Source organism: Odontesthes bonariensis, chromosome 5, assembly GCF_027942865.1.
Source record: "Odontesthes bonariensis isolate fOdoBon6 chromosome 5, fOdoBon6.hap1, whole genome shotgun sequence".
In the NCBI taxonomy this organism is placed as follows: domain Eukaryota; kingdom Metazoa; phylum Chordata; class Actinopteri; order Atheriniformes; family Atherinopsidae; genus Odontesthes; species Odontesthes bonariensis.
Window position 1 is genome coordinate 27,213,413 of NC_134510.1, and position 23,064 is coordinate 27,236,476.

The 23,064-nt window shown below is 43.0% G+C and overlaps 1 protein-coding gene across 1 annotated transcript in view; it reads left to right on the forward strand.

Annotated features, from left to right (window-relative positions):
• Positions 1–913: 913 nt before the first annotated feature.
• The window catches only part of erfl3 (Ets2 repressor factor like 3), a 45,686-nt gene continuing 23,535 nt past the window's right edge, over positions 914–23,064 (forward strand). The window contains exon 1 of the mRNA XM_075465898.1: positions 914–1,569. Within this exon, the coding sequence (XP_075322013.1) occupies positions 1,548–1,569 (22 nt within the window). The 5' untranslated portion in view covers positions 914–1,547. The remainder of the gene's footprint in view (positions 1,570–23,064) is intronic.

Below are 23,064 nucleotides of genomic sequence, written 5' to 3' on the forward strand. Positions count from 1 at the left end.
ATTTTTTTAATTCAAAATACGTGGCAACTTACAGTGAAACACAATCAGTACTTACCACTAAGAAATAATATCACAAAAGATATTTGAATCAGATGACAATTCACAATAAAAATTCAGCCCCCTGTTTTTAGCAAAATATGCACCCAAAATCCCTCTTCTTAATCAAAAAAGATCTGTATCTATGAACATGCAAATATGTTTATGTTGGAGGTTTAACTGCAAGAATCAAAATCTTTCCTTCTACCCTAGGTCCATTCTCACCCACATGATGCATATTATGACAGACTTCCAAACTATTATTTGATGGTACAAAAACCATGATGAAAAAGCAAAAAATAAATAAATAAAGAACTTTTCCATTAAGAGGAATGTGAAAATAAATCTGGACGTATGCCTTAATGTACTCACATGAAAAGGATCAAACATGCAACTGGCTCCTTTTGACTCATTTCATCTGCTTGCAAAATAGTATATTTTGAAAATATAATCTCATGATTGAAAGGTGACTCTCTTTAAGCCTAAAACATGCGACAAAGATAAACTTTAATTTCCTGTTTTTAGTATTAATCACTTCCTAACCTTTTCGTGTAATTTCGCTACTTTAACAAGTGCAATTATCCCGCTTTAAAAAGGTGTAATTATCCTCTGACTGACGCAAATGGACAATGCGGGCCGAGCCGCTCTCTCGCCTGTCTCGATTCGTAGGATTCGGATGTGATGTCAACACGGCAGCGCGCTGTGACGGTCTCCCCGGCAACGCCGCGTGCAGCAGTGACGCCAGCTCAGGCCCCGGCTCGTGGTGAGTGGGCGTGACTCGCCACGTTAGCCCCCCCTTCCTCCTCCTCCTCGTCCCCCGTCAGTGTGGGCGGGGCCCCAGTCAGAAGAGAACGAGCGAAACACGACACCCCGAGGACTGAGAGAGACACGGGGGGGAGGAGAGTAGCGCAGCGCTGAGTGGTGTGAGAGTGAGTGGAGGACTAAAAAGTCTGTGAAGAAAGACACGGCGCTTTCTAACGTTCATTTCTGTCAAATAACTCACGGAGCTTTGCGGCGGACAGATGCCAAAAAGCGACGAAGATGCGGTTAAGGCGGAGTAAACAGCTACCGGACAGTTAGCGGCACAACTTGAAGAGGAGCGAGAAAGGCTTTTTTTTTTGGCTGGCTCGAGTCGGGACGGTTGGTCGTTTTTCCCCCCGCAAGTTGAGCCGATTTAAACGCTCGCGAAGCACGGGACGAGAGGCGAAGACCGAAGAAGTGTTGGCGGAAAGCGAGCCCTTCGTTGGGTTTGGTCAGAGGGCAAAGAGCCGGGGGAACGGACGCAGCGAGCGCGGCTGCTCGATAGACGATAGAGCCGCTGAAGCAGCAGGTCTAAAAAAAAAAAAAAAAAAAAAAAAGTTTGCCGTATCTTCACCTAGTTTTCCAGATTGGAAACTAGAGCGGGAGGAAGAGGCCGAGAGACTTGACTTTTCTTTCCACAAGCAACTTTGTGGATTTTTTTCCAGTTTATTTGTGCAGTTCTGTCCTGCGGAACAGCTGAAGCAGAGAGAATGAAAACACCTGGAGATAGTGGTGAGTTTGCTGATTGTTTTCAACCATTGTCTTTTTGTTTGTTTGCTTGTCGGCAGCTCTAAAAGTATCTACACTGTGCTGGTTGGGCCGGATAACTAGTATAGCTAACAAACTGCAACACCAGTCGGAAAAACTGGACGAAAACCTGTTGATTTTCGCAGCTTTCGCGAGTGTTGCAACAGTCCTGGTTTCGCTTGATAAGTAACTAAAATCTGGTGCAGGTTAGGTACTGTACTCCGGTTCAAGAGGAAGTGGTTTAACTACTGTACAGTTGTTAAAAGCGACATCCTCTGTGTCGCCGTGACGACCTTATTTCACCATCCAACAGCTTTCGGGAAACTGGCTAAAAATCCTGGAAACGCTGGGTGTTTTGTACCGAGATAGATGTGTTGATGATTTACTTAAAAACGTCTCCTGCCAGCAGTGGTGTCGACGTGATCGGATCTCGTCAGGTAAACAAGGAGGAAGCTGATATTAACCCAGTAAGTGATTATACATTTGTCAGGTACTTGGCCTGTCAGCGTATTGAGGTAAGGAGGAGGGGTTCCCAGCAGTCAGCTGAGGTCTGAATGTGTGTGTCTTTGTCTAATTCCTGAAATGCTTGCATAAGTTTGTTCTTGCTTCTCTCTCTTGAAGTCAGAGTAAGTTTTCCCCAGGAAGGAGGAAGTGGAAGTGCTGTCATGTGTGCCATCTATGCAGGCATGAGTCTTGCATATCTTTAACTTTGTTTCAGTTGACATAACAGTGAGAACTGAAAGTATATAGAGATGATTTTAAATGACAATATTCAGTTGAATGCCCTCTGTTGAGCACAATATACATATTTTACAAGTTGCTTTTCCTTAAAGCACAAAGTGATGCCTTTCTAAGCAGTCTCTAGGAAGCATCTGGCATGGGGCCATGTGTGTGTGGACCCTTTCCACTTGGGATGGTACCCTCCCCTCCCCCACCGTGTCCCCTCCTGACTCCCGCTGCACCCGGCCTCAGCCCCTTGGCCCTCCACATTCCTGCACACACACCCACACTCTGCAGCAGCCCGAAGGAGGCTGCCATGACATCACACCACATCCCACCACTACGTCCAGCCCTTTTTTACAACAAGAAGCTCTGTGTTTATGTGGCAGCAGATAGCCGAAGCCCCGCACTCCAGGAAGGCACTAAAAAATGATTGTGTTGTGTTTAGTGTAAGAGTTTGTGCGGTATGTTATCTGTACAGTGAAGAGGGTCATCTTACTCTCTCCTCCTGGTGTGATGCCTGTGCTCATACCCAGGTATTTTTTCAACTCAGCCTTTAGCCTACGACTGTTTCACTGACTGATTTTTGGATAATATCATTAAACTTATTCAAAATGGTAAAATAGTTTACGTAAGAAGAGGTGCGGCGTTTAAACTTAAAAGTCAACTTATTTGGGATGTACCAATTAACAGTTTTTGTGCTGGGAGAACCTAAATTTCATGTTATCAAGTCAACATATATTTCCCCACTATTTGATGAGCAAAAAATGTGACTGAAAGTGTTTATCTAATGAGAAAAACCTGACTTTATAGCAGCACTTTTAAATAGTTCAGTGGTTAAAGTGATTAATCTGTGGTGTTGTCCCGATCTGTCCGATCTCCTGCTGTTTGTGCTTTTGCAATCACAACACAGGCTTTGACCCGTGGGTATTTTGCATCATTTAGATTGAACATAGTTGACGGATGTGATCGGATCGTCTGTGGATCTGTGCGGGATGAAAAATGTAATCATTCCTTCCTGGAATATTTGATGTGGGATTACGTCTCGTATGATAAGCTGCTTCCTCTGTGGAGTTTGCCTCCTCTTCTCTCCAGCAGTGTACATGTCCTTTGCACCTCCTTTTTTTTTTTTTTTTTTTTTTTTCTCTCACAGACACTTCATTAGCCTAAATACATGATAGGATTTCTGGTGAGACATTGAATGGGTGTGATGAAGCAGCACATGACGGGGCTTTATCTACATCTGCTATCGCTGGCAGGTGGGTGTTGGAAAGCATCCAGTTTAATTTCAGTTTATATCTATATCTAATCATTGCTGTTTACCAGGTCTTTGTTAGTGATTGATGACGTTTGAGGGGGAACGGTTTAAAGCAAAGTATTCCACAGGTTGCGTTAGTCAGCAGAGAGGTGGTATGTATTATCTGCACTCACACAGTCGTATGCCCGCCTTTGTGTGTGGCTTAAAAGCTGTGCTGATGATTGATTAAGTTCTGGTGATAAGGGCTTACAGAAATACCATAATAATTGTTATGAACAACCCACACTTTACACACATTAATCTACAGTTCTGCACTTCATCCATTTTTCTCCTTCCGCCTTTAAAGGTTGCACTTCTTTCTCCTGACACCTCCATCATTCTCCTTTCTTTCTGATGGGATAAGGACTGGTGCGTGTCTTTGTGTGATGGAATTGCGTAGTGGGACGCCTGGCTCTGGAGTGGCCATTGTATACATGTGTGTGTGGAGTGTGGGACAATGGTGGGAGTGGGGCAGGGCCTGGGACTGATTGTGTGTGGACTTGTGGGGCCAGGGACCTCTCATTGTGGTAATAATGGTGGCAGAGTAGCTCATAGTTTGGTGGTGCTTTTGACACTTGAGACCCCACTTCTGTATGGGTGTGAGATATATGGTGTGTGTTGAAAGAAAAAGTGAGGTAAACCGTGGAGATCTTCGGCTGCACCGAGTGTTAAACTACATAGTTGTGACGATTATTGTTTTGCATTTCTGTATGCTTCCTGAAAATGATTGATGTGCCACAGGGATGCGTTTCCATTTATTCTTGGCACACACACACACACACACAGAGACGACAGGAAAAAAAAGGAAAAGAGTAGCTTCTTAGCAAAGAACTAAGAATATTACTTTCTTTTTTTCACCTTTTCCCTGTGGGGATTCATGTGAGCAATTGCGAACATATGCTTTTCAATCTCAACAACTGCTGTGATGATAAGCGCAGTGATTAGCTTTATCTTTGAAAACTCCCTTGCAGAGCTGACCACAGCAAAACCACTGCCGCCTCCTATCCCAATACGGTTTTACGACCAGGTTTATGGGACAATGTCCTGCTGTGATCGAGCTCAGCCAACATACTTAAAGCCTGCAACAGATAATGTTCCACAGCAGAACTGATTATTTTCAGTCTGAAAAAAAAAGCTGGCAAATCCTGCTAGGTGCCAAAAATTGACTTAGTGGGTTTGAACTTATCAGCTGTTGGGAGTAATTCCAAAGCTATTAAGCCAATGTTGTCGAAAACAGTGTGGCATAAATCATACGCAGCCCTTTTCTCACTTTTGTATACAGCCAAAGCAGTTGTGATGAGATTTCTCTCAATGTGGGGCTTTAGCAGTGATTTCCATAACAGACTGCAGCATGGTCCACTTTCTCTGGTCACAACAGTTTATCATAAAAGTTTTGATATGGTCCTCTGTGACATTAAGATGACAAATGACTTCTGGTTGGAGGGAGGCCCTCAGTTGTGGAAATGTCTGCATTTAGCCAGGAATGTGACCAAAGGGAACAATGTGCTCAGCCAGTCGACACTAATGGACCTCCCTACCATTAGTCTCGTGTCGCCCTTGACCAGAGAGACAACGACCAGCAAGGCAACATTACCCTTGACGGCCTGGATGCTTCTGACTGCTCTCCAGCGATGCTCTCTGCCCAATCACCTCCCCAACCCCAGAGACCTACACATTAACCTCAGTTCTGCCCATCGAGTCCGAAAGATTATCAGTCTCTCTGCCTTGTTTGATCGGCTATAGGCTTGCAGGTTTGACGCTAAAGAACTCCCTTTGATGCTGTTATTCCAGCAGTAGAAGTGAATATGTCCTCAGGCCATGCGTGTACTCCTGTGATGTGAGTTTTACTGCAGTAATAATTGTTGTAGCCTGCATGACCCACGTCGATCTTATTGGTTATTGTTCAGGGATGGCGATGGGCTGAGTCCAAATGGCTGAATGGGATGAACGGTTGACAGATAACTGCAACGCTTTTGAAGAACACATGTGTGGCTACACATACGCACAACACACACACGCGCACACATTGCAGCTTTTTATTGGAATTCTTGGACCTCCCACATTCCTGCTTAGAAGGTTAATAGTTGCCGGCTGTGTTGCATTACACACGAGGGGAAAACACAACAGTTACTATCTCTTAAGGCACTTCTTGAAAGTTGTCGGCTTTATAAGACGGTATCTTGGCATTGGTGCATGTCTCTACTATGTTATAAGGATGAAAAAACATTATGAGATGTGGTATTTTAACAGTATCAGAATGCACACTGCTCCACCATGCACACACACACACACACACACACTGGAGTCTCTTTTCAAATCGGCATCGAAATTCATGTTGAGAATGCAGTGGGGTGTGTTTGTGTGCATGGATCGGACCAGCACTGCTCAGCAGCTGTGTGTGTTTGCACATGCATGTGTATTGTAATGTAATACGGGGAGTTTAGATCTCCGGTGTTCATTCCTCAGGAGAGGTGAGTCAGTGCGGGGCGCGGAGTGGCGCGTTGTCGTGAAACAATACCAAGTGTGTGTCGACGCAGGAGGCAGAGTTTTCTGGGTGGGCAGCTCTGTAAAGGTATTACTTGTGAACAAAGCTTGTACGTCCGCGCTCGTGGGTGTATGTAACAGCTTCTTGGTGAAGGTGGCGCCAGTGAAACTGATCGGAGTCTGATGACATGCCCACGCACACACATGCACGTGAAGATCAGGTAACTCTATTCCTCTGATCCTTATAGATGAGAGGTTTTATTTTAGGTCCCGACAACACAATGACCTGTCCTTGAGTTTAGAGCCCGAACTGTCACCTTGCTGCTGGTTAGAATATAATCGGGGTGTAAGCTGTCGAGACCATGACAGCACAGAGTCGGTTAGGGTTAGTCATTCATCCAGGTAAGAAGCTACCTCTTCCTTCATCTCTGTCTGTAGCAGTGGGCCATCCCCACATCCACCCAAACTACAGCTGCTGGGCTCCTCACACGGACAAACACACAGAGGGGTTTGTTGTAATCCTCTGCTGATGTCGCTGCAAACGGTGGTTGCTATTTTTGTTAATTGTGGGGCCTTGCCCATGTGGAGGTGTAATCTATACGTCTAATCTTCTGAGATTAACCCCAATGTTACCGGTCACGCTTTACAGTAGCATCAACACACTGACATACACAGCAGACAGGATCAGGACAACAGGACCCTCTGATCATTTATCATGTGGATAATTTGGCTGTCTGCATTCAGTTTATGCACCAATTGCATGGATGCAACAATTAAAAGAGAGCCGTTTTAAATGAACTATATATATATTTTTACTTCCTATTAGCTCAGTCATTGTGTGTAAAAGTGTGTTAGTATGATGGAGGCTGGCACTTCCCCTTGTCCCAGGCTCTCTGATTTAGGGAGGTGGTGAGTGGAGCTCCTAACCCCTCTCTAACCCCTTAAGTCCAGTGCAGTCAGCAGACACTCCCTACAGAAAGGCAGCAGTGTTTGAATAGTTCCTCTGGCTATTTTTATCTGGGAATCTGCCTCTGTGTTGGACCCAGGGAGTAGGGGTGGAGGGCAAATATCTAATCTAATTTTGGATGATGGGAAGTCACCAAAAGGACTTCTGTGCCACTTGCAGTGTCGATATTTGGTGTGCGTGTCTCTGTGGTTGGCTGTCGGGTCTTAAAATGCTGTCTGGCGCCAAGTTAAACTTTCTCCCTTGTCACCCTCCTCCCCCTCTCTCCTCTTTCCCTTCCCCCATTCCTCCCTCCCTTTTCCTCACTTCTCTCTTTCCCTTCACCCCATGTAAGGAATGCAAGATCACGTTTAGAGTTTTCTTTTCAGTCAGTTATTGCTCTTCCCTGGCCTGCCTGTCTCTTATCTTGTTCCCCTCTTCGTCCATGTTCAAACCTGTTCTCCTTTGTACACAGGGGATCATTTTAAGCTTTGAGCTAACTCACCACTGCAGATGTATGTTTGTAAAAAAAAAAAAAAGGTATGTGCATTTGGGAGGCAGGAGCTTAGAGTGGAATGCCATATTAGATGTAAAAAGTTTCTTTGTGGGAACAAACTGTCCCAGACTGTTGTTAGAAATGTACAGGCTTTGTGTGCTATGTATTGAATATCAGGTAACATCACCTAAATAGAAAGGAAGCTTTTTCAGCTATTTCTTCATTTTGGCACAAGCAAATAGTGCAAATAAACAGCAGGACTGTTAGCAGGTGTTCACATACAGACTCTTTATAATTGCTAACAAAGTGACACACTGTCCAGTAGCTGCAGCAAGCTGTGTCTGTTGCTCTGTGAGTGTGTGTGAGGGAAAGAGATAAGTGGAAAGAGGACATCCTCTGTCTTTTATCAGCCATGACTGCTTGATCTAATTTAATCTTTCTGGACAACCCCATACGCAAGCACTGTCTGCAAGGTTTAGAAACACAAACCCACTGTCTCAGACAAAATTAGACCAATAATTGCTCATCTACCTTTAGCTGGAATCAAAGGCCTGTTTCTGAATGCTGTTCAGCCACACGGGGTCATTCTGTAACGTGCATTTGTGTGTGCGTAGGACAGAGGGAGCGTGTTTTTATTTCAAACAGACTCTCGCGTGTTTGTCTGCACACAGATGCTCATGTCCCTGTAGGGGAGTGAAACCTTTTTAAGTATCAATTGACCCTCCCATCACACCATCCTCTCTTCCCTCTCACTATCATCTCTGTGTCGCCAATCTATGGACTAATACCCCAGTGGCAGCTCCTCTTCCATTAGTGTTCTCCTCCTCTTCCCCTCTCTCCTGCCTCATGTCACCCTACCCTGTCTCTGATTTACCATCCAACCTACGTCGATGAGTAGATACTCTTATGGTTGTGTGCTAACACGCTCAAATGGTATAAAAAAACTTGTCAGTCACTGTCAGATTATATCAGCAATAGGTGGTGGCTGGTGTTGCCTTCCCCAAGTTAGCCCAAAACTCACAATAAAAGCTCAGAGTCGAGAGTGTGCAAGTAAGTGTTGAAACGTACGTCTATACACACACATTTAAACTTGAGTTCCTTCCAAGAAGTGTGGTCATGGGTATAATCAAGTGTGGTGGATTTCACTCACAGCAGGACAAACATTTGGCTCTTTTTTTCGCCCACAGCCATCGTCTTCCCAAATGTTCATAAGACTTCCTCTAGGCTCTCCAGGTGTGTGTTTTATGTGTTTCTCTGTCTGTTTGTCTTTGTGTATGCTAGCTTAGGAGAAGCTGAATAATGCATTGGATCATTGGAAAGGTATTTATAGGAAAGCACAGAGATGAAACTTTAATGAGAAAGATGACCATCGGTGCTTAACATCGTATAGCATATCTCCCTTCTACACACACGCACACACACTGCTGGAAGCTGGTTGAAACCATCACTTGTTTCTTCAGAGAGTTTGTCTGTAAGTGAGTGTGATTACCACTTTTGTATGTTGTACCACTTTCCACTCTTTCAGTGTCTTGACCCAAACATGTACTCCGTTAGTCGCTGATGTTGGGGATTTGCTGATGTTCAGGTAAATAATTAATGCCACAAAAGTGTTACATGCAGTCAGAGGACGGTGATTTTGAGGCCATGTCTGGAGTCAGCAGTTATTACACAAAAATAGATTCTTCTTCTTTTGTAATGTGATTCATTGCACAACGGTTTGACCAAAATTTTATTACCATGAGCCAGACTGTTATATCAGTTGCCTGATATTATCGCCTAGTACTGGCCTGTTACAGTTTAAAAAAAAACTATTTCATACACTTGCAATGATATTCTTTAATTTCCGTGATTCAAATACACAATTTACTTGAATTGTATTGTCATTATCACCATTGTTCGCAGAGTAAATTGAGTCATTTTCTTTGTTATTTCATATCCTAAAAGAGTAATTTCTCTTTGAACACAAGCAGGACTGTAGTTTATCTGAGAAAATGGCACAAAATGTACATTTTTAGTTTAGGGTTAAGCTGCTTGACCAGCCCCCTGCACCGTGCTCCTGTACAGTAAGCCTGGCCATGGTCACAATAGCTTTATCCACGTCCATTTTTAGCATCAGATGTGGCCCTGCATTGTTACATAACAACCAGGCAGTTGAATCCGGGTGGGTACACACATGCAGACGGATAACCCTACATTACAAATGCGCACAGTGACTGTTTTTAGTAGGAGATTAAAGCTTTTGAGAACAGTGAGCTGGATCCCCTGACCAGTCACAGGGTGAGAAGGAAAAGGAGCAAAGTAGGGAGCAAAGGATCAAGAACTGCAGGGGAATTTTTAAAGCCTCGAGGCAAGGAGGGAAAGGCAACAAGTTAAACCGGGGCAACCACACACGGTTGGTCATAAGAGGCTATTAAGAAAGGGACCCTAGCATTGTGATAATGAGTGTTGGCACTGAATAGGTAATGGCATTCAATTTGAGACTTTATCTAAGAGACGGCAACAATGCTGTTTAGCAGCAAATTGATGATGCAGTTATTGTAAATGCAGTCAAGCAGATTTTCTCGCATATTCTTTTTTGACACAGCGTGTCTGGTTTTTAGCTGGCAGCGTTCGCATTTGTGGTATACTGTACTATTTTGTATACATGTTGCCTGGGAAACAAGACTTAAGTGCAGCCTGTAGAGCCTGCCAAGAGATGCCAATCAAAATATTACAGCCTTAGCTCCAAGCTAAAGAGGGAAATTAATTAGAAGTGTTGTAACCGTAATTCAGTCAGTTGTAATTCAGTCCCCCCCCCCCCAAAAAAAATACATGCACTGATATATACACAGGGTCTTTGTAGTCTGTCACACAGGCTCTTTAGCTGGCCCCCAGCTTGTATTGTGTGTGGGTGTTGTGTTGGAAGGATTATTATGCTCGTCTGGCCTCAGAATTAGCCAAGTTCTGGGCAGAGGTACACCATTCCTCTTAGGTTAGTTGTGTGAGGGAGCCAGAGTGTGAATGGAAGATCAGTGTCTGTGTGTTTGACTTGTTAATGTCAGTGTTTTTGGCAAGTTTCTGCCACATGTAATCTGGTGAAGTGCAGTGAAAACATGCAGAGGTATTATTGAAGCCCTGTCCCCACATTCCCACAGTTCCTCATGGTGTCATTTGGGTTTTTCATAGCTTAGATGCTTGAGGAGACAAATGTTGACACGAGTTCCAATAATAAGATTTCCTCAATAACCTAATGTGATTTATTTAAAGGTCCAGGTAATGTGCAGATTTCCCACAAAATTAGGAAAGGGTAAGCCAGACGTTTTATTGGTTCGTCTTGCTCACATTGGTGAAGATTATTTAATTTTCCACTGGTGCTATCCATGTTTTCTGTGTCTGTTCCACAGATTTTACACAGTTATCAGTCATATCCTGTAGTGGTTTAACAAATTACAGATTTTAATCCGTCTCGCTACAGCTGCTGCCATTCATTACGAAGACGACACGATTTATCATCTTTCTCATAAATGCAAAAGTCAATTTGCTTCATTGAGTTATATTGTATTTAATAAGGATGCATGTGAATGCAGTGAGCCTTATCGGTTGTAAGTAGGGAGGTGTAACCGTGAGCCGGTGCAGCTGTCCCTTCCTGGGGAACCCCCTGCTACCTTATACCTTGGGTGTATGATCTGAGCTGTTTGAATCGGTGCACAGGACAATAGTTTGTATGTGAGAAGTCTGTACACTGTGTGTATTCACTCTTTGTGCCTGGACTGTAACTGATAGGTATCGCCTTTATGTCCGTACGCATGTGCCCACATACCCACCCACCGACGTGCACGCACCACACACATAAAACACAGTGTTATGAGTTCCACTGAGCGGAGGTAATCGGTGTGTGTACACTCACACTCATGGTGTTACATAACACCATCCAAGCAGTAAACTGACAGAGGGGAGAAAGTTCATCGCTCTCACTGTCTCTGCCAGTCAGACTTTCATCTCAGTGATCTCGCTTCCTTCCACATTGCTCATTCATTTCTCTCTTGTTTTTTAACTTCCTTCCTCATTGCTTTTTCTTTTTCCGCTGACACCTGTTTTCAACTTGGTATGCACATTTTAAAGCACCATCTAAAATAAACGGGTCTTTATTAGGATGTGAAGATACACAAAGACATCATGTAGCAATAGATGGAACAAATGCAATAAATCAAATGTACTTGACTCTGTTGCTGGACCTCTGATTGACTGCTGCAGTAACATAAGAGAGGTAAGTAAAATACAGATTTGGGGGACTCTTAACCATTGAATGATGTAAATGTTTATACATAATTGTGCTAAAATGAGCCATTTGCTTTGGGATGAGTCGGTGGTTTATGGTGAACTGTATAACGACTGGTTTTAGTCCAGATCCTGTGTGACGCTCACTCTCGGCACTTCCTGTCGTCATCTATGCTGAACTGTTTAATAAAGATAAAGCAGTTCTCCCGCATGACTCAACTAACAACCGGAGAACGCGGCTTGTGTTAATAGTTCAAGCCATTCTTGCCTGGATCTGCCAAATCTCTGTACCTGGCAACAGCGAATTAGAAAAAAGAAAGAGGAAAACACAAGTAAATGAATAAGTTCTTGAGAGATGAGTCAGACTTGCCGTCATACAGCAGAGTAATACTTTCTTTATCCCTTAAGGTACATTACTGTGAAAGAATATTTTGTTTACCAAAAGAAAAAAATGAAATAATACACCCACAATGTTTCCATCTGTCATGACTATTATGAATAACTTCCACACTATAAATTGGTTTAATGACATGAATAACAGCTCAGCTCGGCTGGTTCGTTTACTCCATCACATTAACAAAGATTGTTGCTTGGCTTTCTAACAAGCAGTGAATGACCGTAACTGCTCAATCGAGTTTTGAATTTGGTCTGCTCATTGCTGATCGCACATCTATCGAGCCTCTGTACTCGCTAGGTCTTAATCAAGATCACACGGGCCCGGAGCCTATTCCAGTGGGTACTGGACAAGATGCGAGATACGCCCGACTCCGACTCAAACCAGAAAGCTGCGAGGTGGCTGTGCTAACAGCTGTACCTCTGTGCCCATCGTTGATCACATGTTGTCAACTTTCATCGAACAAATATCCTCTGCTTTTTAAATATGTGGAGCTTTAATGAGCATTAAGCACACTTTGTCTCTCCTATATTTCAGGCATGGACGTTGTGTTGCTTGTTCTCCATCCCTGCTTCCCTTTGTAGGTCCGGTAGTCTAGTCGGACCCACTGTGTAGCTTAAATGGATATATGTCACTCAGTGAGGCCAAAATGAAAACAGGTATAACACTGAGATTGCCTTTTCATTATGTAATCTGGTTTTGTGTGTGGCCGGGGCAAAGATCTGAGAGGGCTGGTCTCTGCCACTGCAGGCCAGCTGTGTGCTTACAGCTGAGCTCATTGCTCAGTAGTGCAGATCAGCTGCCTTTGTTTAGATGGGTGGCTGACACCATACAGTACTAAGGTACATACAGCAGGCTGCAGTGGAGCTGGGCCATCTCGTAAAGCTGGCTGCTTCGTGAAGTTTCGCCACACACCTCTGCGACTCCTTCTCCTCGTCTTTTTCTGTTTCCTATTCCTCATCTATGCATTTTAGTCTTCTCTCAAGTTACATCATCATCAGCCTGTCTCTCATCCTCCCTCTCTCTGGCTCTTGCATAACGTTCGGCTTATTTGCTCCAGCTGAGGATCCTAATCTTTCCCACGAGGCAGAGTGCGAGAGCAAACCAGGAGACGAGAGAAGTGGCGCTGGGCGAACCGACCCATCTAACCTGTCTGCTCACTCTGCCAATTAATTCAGCGCGGGGCGGCTTTCTTTACAGCCACCACCAACGGTGTTTAAGTAAATGTGCCTGTGTGTGTGCTCATGGATGTAAAGATGGTTTCCCCATCGTTAACGCCCTCAGCCTGTTGTACCCCGGTTGGCAGTAGTGATTATCCGCACATTGTGCATCAAAAACACATGCATACAGCCACACATTTATGCAAACCTGGGAGACTGGTGATGTGCACATTCCTGTGGCCAAATATGCTCATGTCAACGAGACCATGCGCCGACTTGGCTTAAACCCAAGGAGACAGAGTGTTACAGTAATACAAGAGTGCATGTCTGTGTTTCAGCCACAAATACTTCACGGAGAGCAATGTTCATTTGAGCAAAGTTTACTCCTCTGATTTCTCTAAATCTCTTGAGCGCGTGCACACACACACACACACACACACACAAGGCTCAAAAACAGTATGGCTGGCTGGCTGGCAGCGACGTCTGCGCGAGGTGAATGTTACGTAAGGCTGATCAACACTACTTAATCAGCTTTAGCAGACATGCTTAACAAGCTGACCAAGTGGAGCTGAAGGCAGGAAGACGGGGCGAATGGATGTAGGACAAGGGCAAGAAAAGGGTTTTGAAGGAAGACGAGGGGGGTTGGGGGGTGAGTGAAGGGCGAAAACAGTGGGGGGAAAACAGTGGGGGGAAAAAGAGAAAGTGGTGACAGGCGGTGACGCGGCATGTGTCTGTTGTCCCTGTTTACGACGGGATAAACACGCACACATAAACATGCTGTGCTCTGCCCTCTGTGTCCCCCTCGCAGCCCACTGTGACGCACAGTCGTCATTGCCAGAATCCTTTTTATGATCGCAGTGTGCATTTCCGTGCATGTGTTCGCGCTCTCTCTGAACCTTTACTTTGTCCGTTTTAGGTACTGTAGATGACCCCCATCGTCATTTATTTGTATAAAAAAGTATTTGTCGGTGTAGCCAAGTATACGTCGCCATCCGTGGACAGAAACCTGGCCGTTTTACACTCATTATTGTTCATTTTGAATTGACCTCAGCAGGCAGCGTGTGCTGGCTCTATTTGCTGGGAAACAGAGAAACTTACGTTTGCAAAGTAGCAAGTTTTTGCAACAAGCAAGTAGTCCCTAGTAATGAAGCGGTAGTTATCGTGAACTTTTGAAAGAACTCAGTTTAAAGCTCGACTTTATTTTCTAACTAACAGGTTTAACTAACAGGTTACGCTGTCTTATTAAAGTGTGTGGACTCTGTTCTGTGGGCAGAACTTTCCTTCTGTTGAGGTCTGACCTCATTTGGTTGACAAGTCAAAACTAAAGGTTGTGTCTTTACTCATTTGCTTCTTTTTTTATTTTTTATTTATATGTATGTGTATATATATATATATATATATATATATATATATATATATTTTGGAACACCAATTATTCCCATTTAGATGATTCATGTTCATTAAAGAGAGGGCTGTGTTTGAGCGCTTTGCTTTCACATTTGGTTTTGCTTTTTGTGGTGAGCCGAGTTAAATCATCATGTTTTGTTTACTTCACATTCTCTTTACTCATGATGGCAGTGAGCTGCGCTTGTGGTTCACCACTACCACGTAAATGTAGAGGAAAGCTCTCCAAAACTAAATAATAGCAGTTCAGTCATGATGAACATTTGTTCTGGTTGTGACAGTTACTCTGTCTTTATCCCGGTTGTTTTATACGTTTCCTTTTATTTGCTCCTCTGCACTCGTTCCACCGCCTCCCCTTTCTTCTTTACTCTCCTTTTGACCTTTTCCCAGTTTTTCCCTTCTCTCCTCTTTCAGTCCCAACAGTGCGCTCACACTCAGACTCGCACACATATCTTGAAGAATGACTAGCAGATGTGGACAGAATTTTTTTTCCTTCATCTAAAATTAGCTGCAATAGAAGAATGGCAGGAAAGTGCACAGGGCTGCATTGCCAAAAGGGAGGGGTCCGGTGGATATGGATTGTTGGGGTGATGGAGGAACAGTCCAGAGTGGAGGAAGGAATCACTTGATGGGATATGGTGAAGTGGTGTGTATTTTTGGTGCTCGTCATATACAGTGCTGACGCACAGGAACTAGTATGGACTGACAGTGTGTGTGCATCAGAGACTTTATATGTCCATGGCTTCTGTTTTCTGAGGATGTAGGCCAGTGTGACGGGGTGATATGTTGTGGAGCAAGCAGTAGAAAACGGCGACATCTTGGACCCTTAAACAAACATGCAATGCTTTTCCTTCTCCACGGTCGTGTGAAGTTGATTTAAAGTCTTTTGAAGCACCACAGATCATCTTTAACTTTATAATGGGATGTTCTGAGTTAAGATGCTCTTGGTTTTGATATATTCTGTCAACCAAAGACCTCCTTCTCAGCCTTTTTTCGCTCCATTGTAATGGTACCCATTCAAATGTTATTGTAATTATAGATCTATTAGTATCTTGGAGTTAGAAGTCGTGCACAACCCAAAAGCTGCTTTCTCCCAAGCAGCAGGAGAGTGTGAAGAATAACAGAACTAGTTGGCAAGCTACCACCGTCCCCTGTTCTCTCAGCACCCAAGGGTCCATCCAGCGCTTTGCTTCAGCTGTAAGTTGGCTTCACCTCTCCCTTGATGATCGCACAGCCTGGGAGTGTGTGCATATGAGTGTGAGCGGGACAGGGCTATGCTGACCTTTGGCCAACGAGCTGAATGTCCGTGTTATTTTTTTTTTTCCAATGCGAGCACAGTCAAGTTTTCTAGAAAACCTGTGCAGCTTTTATTCTGTAGTTGCTTTTAAAAAAAGCACAGCAGAGTGTGTGTGTGTGTGTGTGTGTGTGTGTGTGTGTGTGTGTGTGTGTGTGTGTGTGTGTGTGTGTGTGTGTGTGTGTGTGTGTGTGTGTGTGTGTGTGTGTGTGTGTGTGTGTACCGTACTACTCACTGTGAATAATACGCTGTGAATGCAAGCCATCATCAGCACAGTTAGCAGCAGAGCAGTGAGAAAAACATAATTCCCTTTGGGCCCATCACGTATTCCACTCTTACCTCTAGTCTGAACAACACGCGGCTCATAACAAACACTCACATATATAGTACATCCCCAGGCTTCCCATTTAAGTCTTTGAAGATGAGTGTGAAGATTTAAAGCAGGGAAATATTTCTCCATGCTTGCATAGTTGAGAGCAGTGAAAATAATTTTTTGGGGGGCTAAACATAGCTTTAAGGTAGGGATGTGTCATAGTAAAAGATATCCAATGAGTCAAGGTAAAAGTAGAAGAAGAGTTTTAAAGCATCAATCCTGCATAAAAGCTTTTGCTGTTTTGCCTGAAATGAAAATAAAGTTTTAATGCAAGCTATGTTGCTCTTTCTCTTTTGCTGATGTCACCTGGGTCTTATTTTTTTCAAATTGATTAAGAGTCATGTCATAATGACATAGGCACTCTGTAAGCCACCATTAATGTTAGATTATCTTGTTATACAGAGTATAACATGGTGATGGTGCGCAGCGTGTCCAACAGGCGATGTCAGAGGTCAAGAAACTGACTGGGATTCTGTCGACTGTAAGGCCCGTTATTATGATTAATAACGCAGTACATGTCTGTCCAGATGTATATTAATTTAAGTTTATTCTGAGAAAGTGAGGAGTATGTTATGCGTCGTTGGGTTGGAAAGCTGCTGTACAGTCTCTATGACACTAGAATTAAATCCAGAGGTGCACTGTTTCCACTGCAGCTATTTATGTTTATTTACCGATCAAACACTTAAAAAAACATTAATGCATTTTGTGTTGTGTCAGCCTCTAGGGTGATGGTATGTTTTTGAGGCGTCAATAAGGATGCGTAGTGATGCTCAGTGTCTGGAGAATGAACTCAAGGTCTGCTAGCTATGGAGATTTGCTATTTAAAAGCAGATGAATTAAATTTAGGCCATTTCTGCATATGAGAATAAAAAGTGAATGCCAAGCTCTCAGAGTACTTAATGGTTTAACGTTTTACCACTTTAGCTTACATGGCCTGTCATCTGAAAAGCAGGAGACAGGAAGACACTATTTTCTTTGCATTTAAATCAAACCTGGAGCTCCCGTTGATGTGTACCGAGCCTTCAGAAAGAGCTGATTTACCAGAGACTCAGCTCAGACTTTGCCCTCCGTAGGTTTACTACCTTTATATCTAAGTACTTGATGTCCTTCAGAGCAGACTACGAATTCTTTCACACGAATAAGCAGTTGTTCAATCATCATTTTAAAACCGAACAATGGAACCAATAGAATCGGCGTCATTGGATTTGATGCTTTACTCGCGGTGAGATGGAGCTGCATTATAAAGTAAAGCATTAATTATTAAAAGGCTGTTCTATCCTTGTTCTTTGAAATCGTTCTGTGCAGTTCAATGTAAATCCTCAACCTTTAAAGAAACTCCAGGTCAGGGACATCATGAAAATGATGCATTCATTGGTCAACTCTGGTTTGCTAGAAGAACCGACGAGATCGTGAGAAGACAAATTAAAAAAGGTCGTCGTCTTTCTCTGAAATCTGTCATTGGTAGTTTGTGTAGTTTCGTCTTTGAAGGCTGTCCACTGTTAACCTCTCAGAGGACTGCTGGGAAGCGGGTCTGCGTTGGTTGCAAACCAATGACGCACACAGACAAATACGTTCTTCCAAGAATCCTCCTTAATGACGACTGTGTGGATTTCTTTTTGTGTCACGCAGCAGAAGAAGTTGTAGCATGAGGTGTTGGAGTTAATTAGCAGAGATCAACTGTAATGTGTGGAGCAACCAGCACCACCAACCCCCAAATTAGTCTTCTTGCCCTCCCCTCTCTAGCCCTATGGAGCTCTATCAAGTCCTTTTGTAATGCAAGCCACATTCAGTCATTTACATGAATTGATTTAATATAAAAAGAAGTAGAACTTCTTCTGACTTGTTATATGTGGTGTAAAACTCAGGTGTCTCACTGCTTTGTTTCTAACTTGCCATCACACACCTAGAATATTAAATCACTGTGGAACATGTCAGAGGCAGACTGCTAGACTGCAGGCGTCTTTGTATGCGTGCGTTCATGACTCACTTGTCTTTTACTTTGTTTCATAACACAGTTTATTTCGTGCTGAAGGCAGCGGAGAAAAACTCACAATAGAGGCATTCTCTGTCACAGAGAGAGGCCTTGCTGAATCCTCAGTAGGTGCAACACATTGGATGCTCAACACAAACGGTATACGATGTGCGTAAAAACACCCACACACGTTGTTTTCCATGTAAGTGTGCACACTACGGTGAATTGATGCAGATCAACATGAGCTGGCACTAGCTGGCACCTCGACGTGTGCCATTGTCATATTTTTCTGAACCTTAACTCTCAGCAAGGCACTCTTTGCTCTCAGGACTGAACATCCAGGCCACACTGCCATCACTTCATCTGCTATCTGTCTTGGAGGACATTTTCCTCCGTCTTTTTGTGTAATTACAGTCACAATAGATGGAAGGGGGAAAAGAAATGGAATATAAAAATAGCCAGCACTGCATCACTTGCTGTTCCAGGTATCAACTCTGATTTATGATCTGATTCTATTAAATTTGGTAAGATCTTTCAGCTATCATACCACTTTTGTATGTGCACTTTTGCTTGTTTATGGTTATAATATATATATCTATAGATATAGCTATAGATATATATAGATACATATATAGAAATTTCTCTCACACACGTGTATATATGTATGTCAATAAATGCTCGTGAGCCACATCTCGAGATTTTGTTTCCTAAGAAGAAGGAAATGACAGATAGTTTTAACTTGTTACGCACTCTTGTTTAGGCTTTCTGCTTATTGCCTAGCTATTAGATTTTCTCCATTTATATAGTGCCAAATCACAGCAAAAGTCATCTCAAGGACTTTACAAGTCCATTAAAATGTAGCTGAGTTTAATCCAGTTAGATTTCATCTATTACATTATAATTGCGTTCATAAAAGGCCACTTCATAAGAGTAGCCTAGTTCTCTTCAGTTTGATTCAGTCCCCCAACAACAGAGTGCAAAAACTTCCCTTTTAACAGGAAGAAACCTCCGCCAAACCAGACGTCTGCGGGGTGAGAGGACAGCATAGTGTTTTATGAGTAAAGCCTGTCCTTTCGAAATTAGCATTAAACTTGAGTCAGCGAAGACATCGTTTGCCACTTCGTCTCATTAAAAACAGGCCTGCCAACTTTCCCCCGTCAAGTTGGAACAATTTAAAGATGTTTTTGGTTGTAGTGGGTGGGTCAGGATGTCCAAGATTTGTATTTTTGTGGTAATTTCATGTAGGAATGTGTGTGAGATTGAGAGAAAAGTTGAATGAAGCAAAAATGATCATATAGGTGTTTGTTAAAAAAGCTCAGTCCATTATAAAGTGTTTCTCCCTCTTAAACCGATGTTTGTGATGAACTGGGGTTTGTATATATAAATATATATTTAAATGAGGGGGAGACTTTAAGCCTCCTGTTCTTTTGGTGTGAGATTTGTGAGACGCTGCCTGATAGCGAGTGTCTCACACCAAAAGCAACAGTGTTTTTTTAATCGTGATGATTATTTCTGAGGTTATTTTGTGGCTACAGACTGGTGCGATGCAGAGGCTTATTATTACTCTGTGCTTTTTTTCTGTTGATATTCCTACAAACCGACAGAGATGTTAAGCTGTAAAGAAGATTTATTGTACGCCATAAAATGGCTTGTTACTGAATCAGATCTGTTGCAGATGAACATGTTAAAAAAAGAACATTTGTTGCAGCAGTTTGAGGCTGCGGTGGCTTTGTTCGTGCAACTTGCACTGTGTGTGTCGGGTGAATCGATTTAGATTGCATGCGCTGTCTTTTATTCGCCTTGAACTCTTTAACACGAAACATTGTTTGCAGTTTTTTTTCCCGGACTACTTGGTGGCTTTACACTCGAGCTTGTGTTTGCCGTTCAGAAGCCCGAGCATAGACACTCGCACTGTCATGTAGTGCAGAACTGTGTCTCCTGACGACTACCTGTTGCTGGCAGATTCAACTCCCTCCCACTCTTCTTCTCTCTGTGCGTCTTCATCTCTCACTGCCCCGCTCTGTTCTCTCTAATACCTGGTGTATTTGAGTCGGTGTTCCAGACTTGAAACGATTAATTGCTGTGTGCTTTATTTATTTATTTATTTATTTTTTGTTCTGTTCGTTTCTGGGGGGGGGGGGTTATTTTTAGGCCTCAAGTGTCTGGTTGCTAGGAGACAGTGAGAGAGGGCGAGAGAGAGAGGCAGGAGAATGAAGGAGAGTTTGCGTTGTGAAGGCTGAATTACAAACACATTCACGCACTGAGTCAGCACTGACGCACACTCACACACACTGGGTGTCTTAGTCTGAAGCTGTTATTGTGAACTTGTTTTTCTGGTTCTATTTATCAGTTTGTCATTTATGTTTGAGGTCTGGCTCCTCTGCAGTCCCTACTGTCACATGCAAACAGAAATGGGACGTTTTGCTTATATATGCAGTGTTTAAGCACGTAAGAAGTGTTAAAACCTGCACCCTTGATCCAGAGAATTAAGGATTGGTCCACTTGTCCTCTTTCAGAGCAAGTCTTTATGCTTTTCTGAATCATTTCATCCTGACGGGATAGGTCTCTTCCAGGAGGGCAGTGACCCCATCTGTAAGGCAACGAGAGGTAACTGAATGGTTTGATGAGGATAAAGTGATGTGAATCTATATGGCTCTGGCACTCACTGGATCTCAACACAGTGGGAAGTTTTGCACCGAGTTGTTAGACGCTGCTCTCCTTCACCATCATCGAAACGCTGTAATAAATAAATATCTTTTATAGGAATGCTGCCCCATCCCATTCCAGTTTCAGAGACCTGTGGAATAAGTGCAAATGCGTATCAAAGAAGTTCAAACAAAGAAGTCAACAAATTACTAAAAAACTTGTACAACTATGTGATTTATTTGTAGAGGAGAGCCGTTGCACTCGCTCATTTGTTTGTAAGAAGTCTTGTGCAACAAGTGTGTGCGTTTAGAGTTGATCTCTGCTAATATTTTTAATCTTTGCTCTCTTTTAAACCATGACCGTGTTTATTTCCGGCAAATAAAATAGAGTCGCGTAATGTTGTCTGCAGTGAGGTTTTGATTCCTGACAGATTTCATTGTGTATCAGAAATTACATGCATATACACACACAGGAAGCAGCCCTGTTGTCGTAGTGCACATACAACAGTTGCTGACATCCTGTCCCACTGTTGTGGCACATTCCTGGAAACCACCCTCCAAAATTGCCACCCGTCTCTTAGACACATACAAACCTTCTGCACCTCGTAGATATATAGTTTGATTGTGCCGCCTCTAATTTGCTCCTGCGTGACAAAGTCTTTGGCCCACTGACCTTACAGATGCTAGTCATATTCACACACAAACAGCATAGTTTCTCTGGAGTTTCCCATTCGCACATGCACTACCCGGCGGGAGATGCTCAAGTGGCGTAATTTTTTGCCACATAAAACAGCTCCAAATTAAATGGCTTTGTAGCGGTTCTTGTGAACGCTGTATTGTTCATTTTACACCCCGATGCTTTTTTAAATCGCACACTTATTTACTTTGTCACCACATTTCCTCAATTGAAGAAACATCCCTGTTGCTACACGGTCTGTGTGAAAAAAACAGTCTCTGTTGCAACACCGTGTTGGCACGGGTTGTGTTTGAGTTGCACCGGTTTCCCCATTTCCTAATAAGTTAAATGCCCCTTTAAGCTTTATTTAATTTAAAATGTTAATTCGTTTTCAATCAGTTCAAGAGCGGAAAGAGTTTGGCAGTTGCTTTTTTTTTTTTAGATCATATGAACATGATAACATGATCATAATTTTTCAGCACTGTTTACTTCAAGTGCTCCTACATGCAGAGGTGCGCGCACAGTGTTACGGGCTTAAATGACGAGTGAGTAGGCAGCGCGTTCTTGAACCAGAGGTGAGATGTCAACTGGCAGCTCTCTGCCAAGCTGTTGGCTGCAAAAGTACATTAACAGCAGGCTGTGAGGTAGGTAAACTGAGTGAAGGAAAGGACAGGCGCCTGTGGGCAGTAGCATGGTTGTGTGAGGGCATAACAACTTTTTTAGAAAAAAGAAACGATAACTTTAAAGGAAATTATAAGCTTAACGTGGGAAATTTGCCACACATTTTAGTCTAGACTTTCCAGTGATCCGTTTGAGTTGGCAACAAAACCACTTCCCTTTCCATTTGCATTTGAGTCAGGTCGAACTTTTACACTGGATTTATTTACATTTTATTTGATTAACCTTTTTATGTTTCATTGTGAAGTGATTGGCCCTTTCCGAACACATCGCTCACCCAACAAAAACAAGAAGGTGCACAAGAGACAGTTTTTTTTTGTTTTTTTTTACAGCAAAAGAGTTGAACACGCACGCCATCTATACCAGATATAAAGATAAACTTAACGCCAGCAGATCAGACATCGGAGTCCTGCACATTTGAGCTTTTCTTCTTCTTCTTTTTCTTCTTCTTCGTGATGTGGCCCCGCAGTGATTCATATTTTCATGTATATGTGTTCAGTTGCACCGTTAGAAAGTTAAGTTTTGCCTGAAACGGCAGCACAGAAATATCAAACATCTTGTTATCTTTTATGAGTGATGTTCACGACAAGCTAAAAAATAAAAGCTTTCTGTTGTCACGGTTATATGCTCTCTGACAGATGGCGCAGAAACCGATATCTGTGCTCGACCAAACATTATTTATGGAAG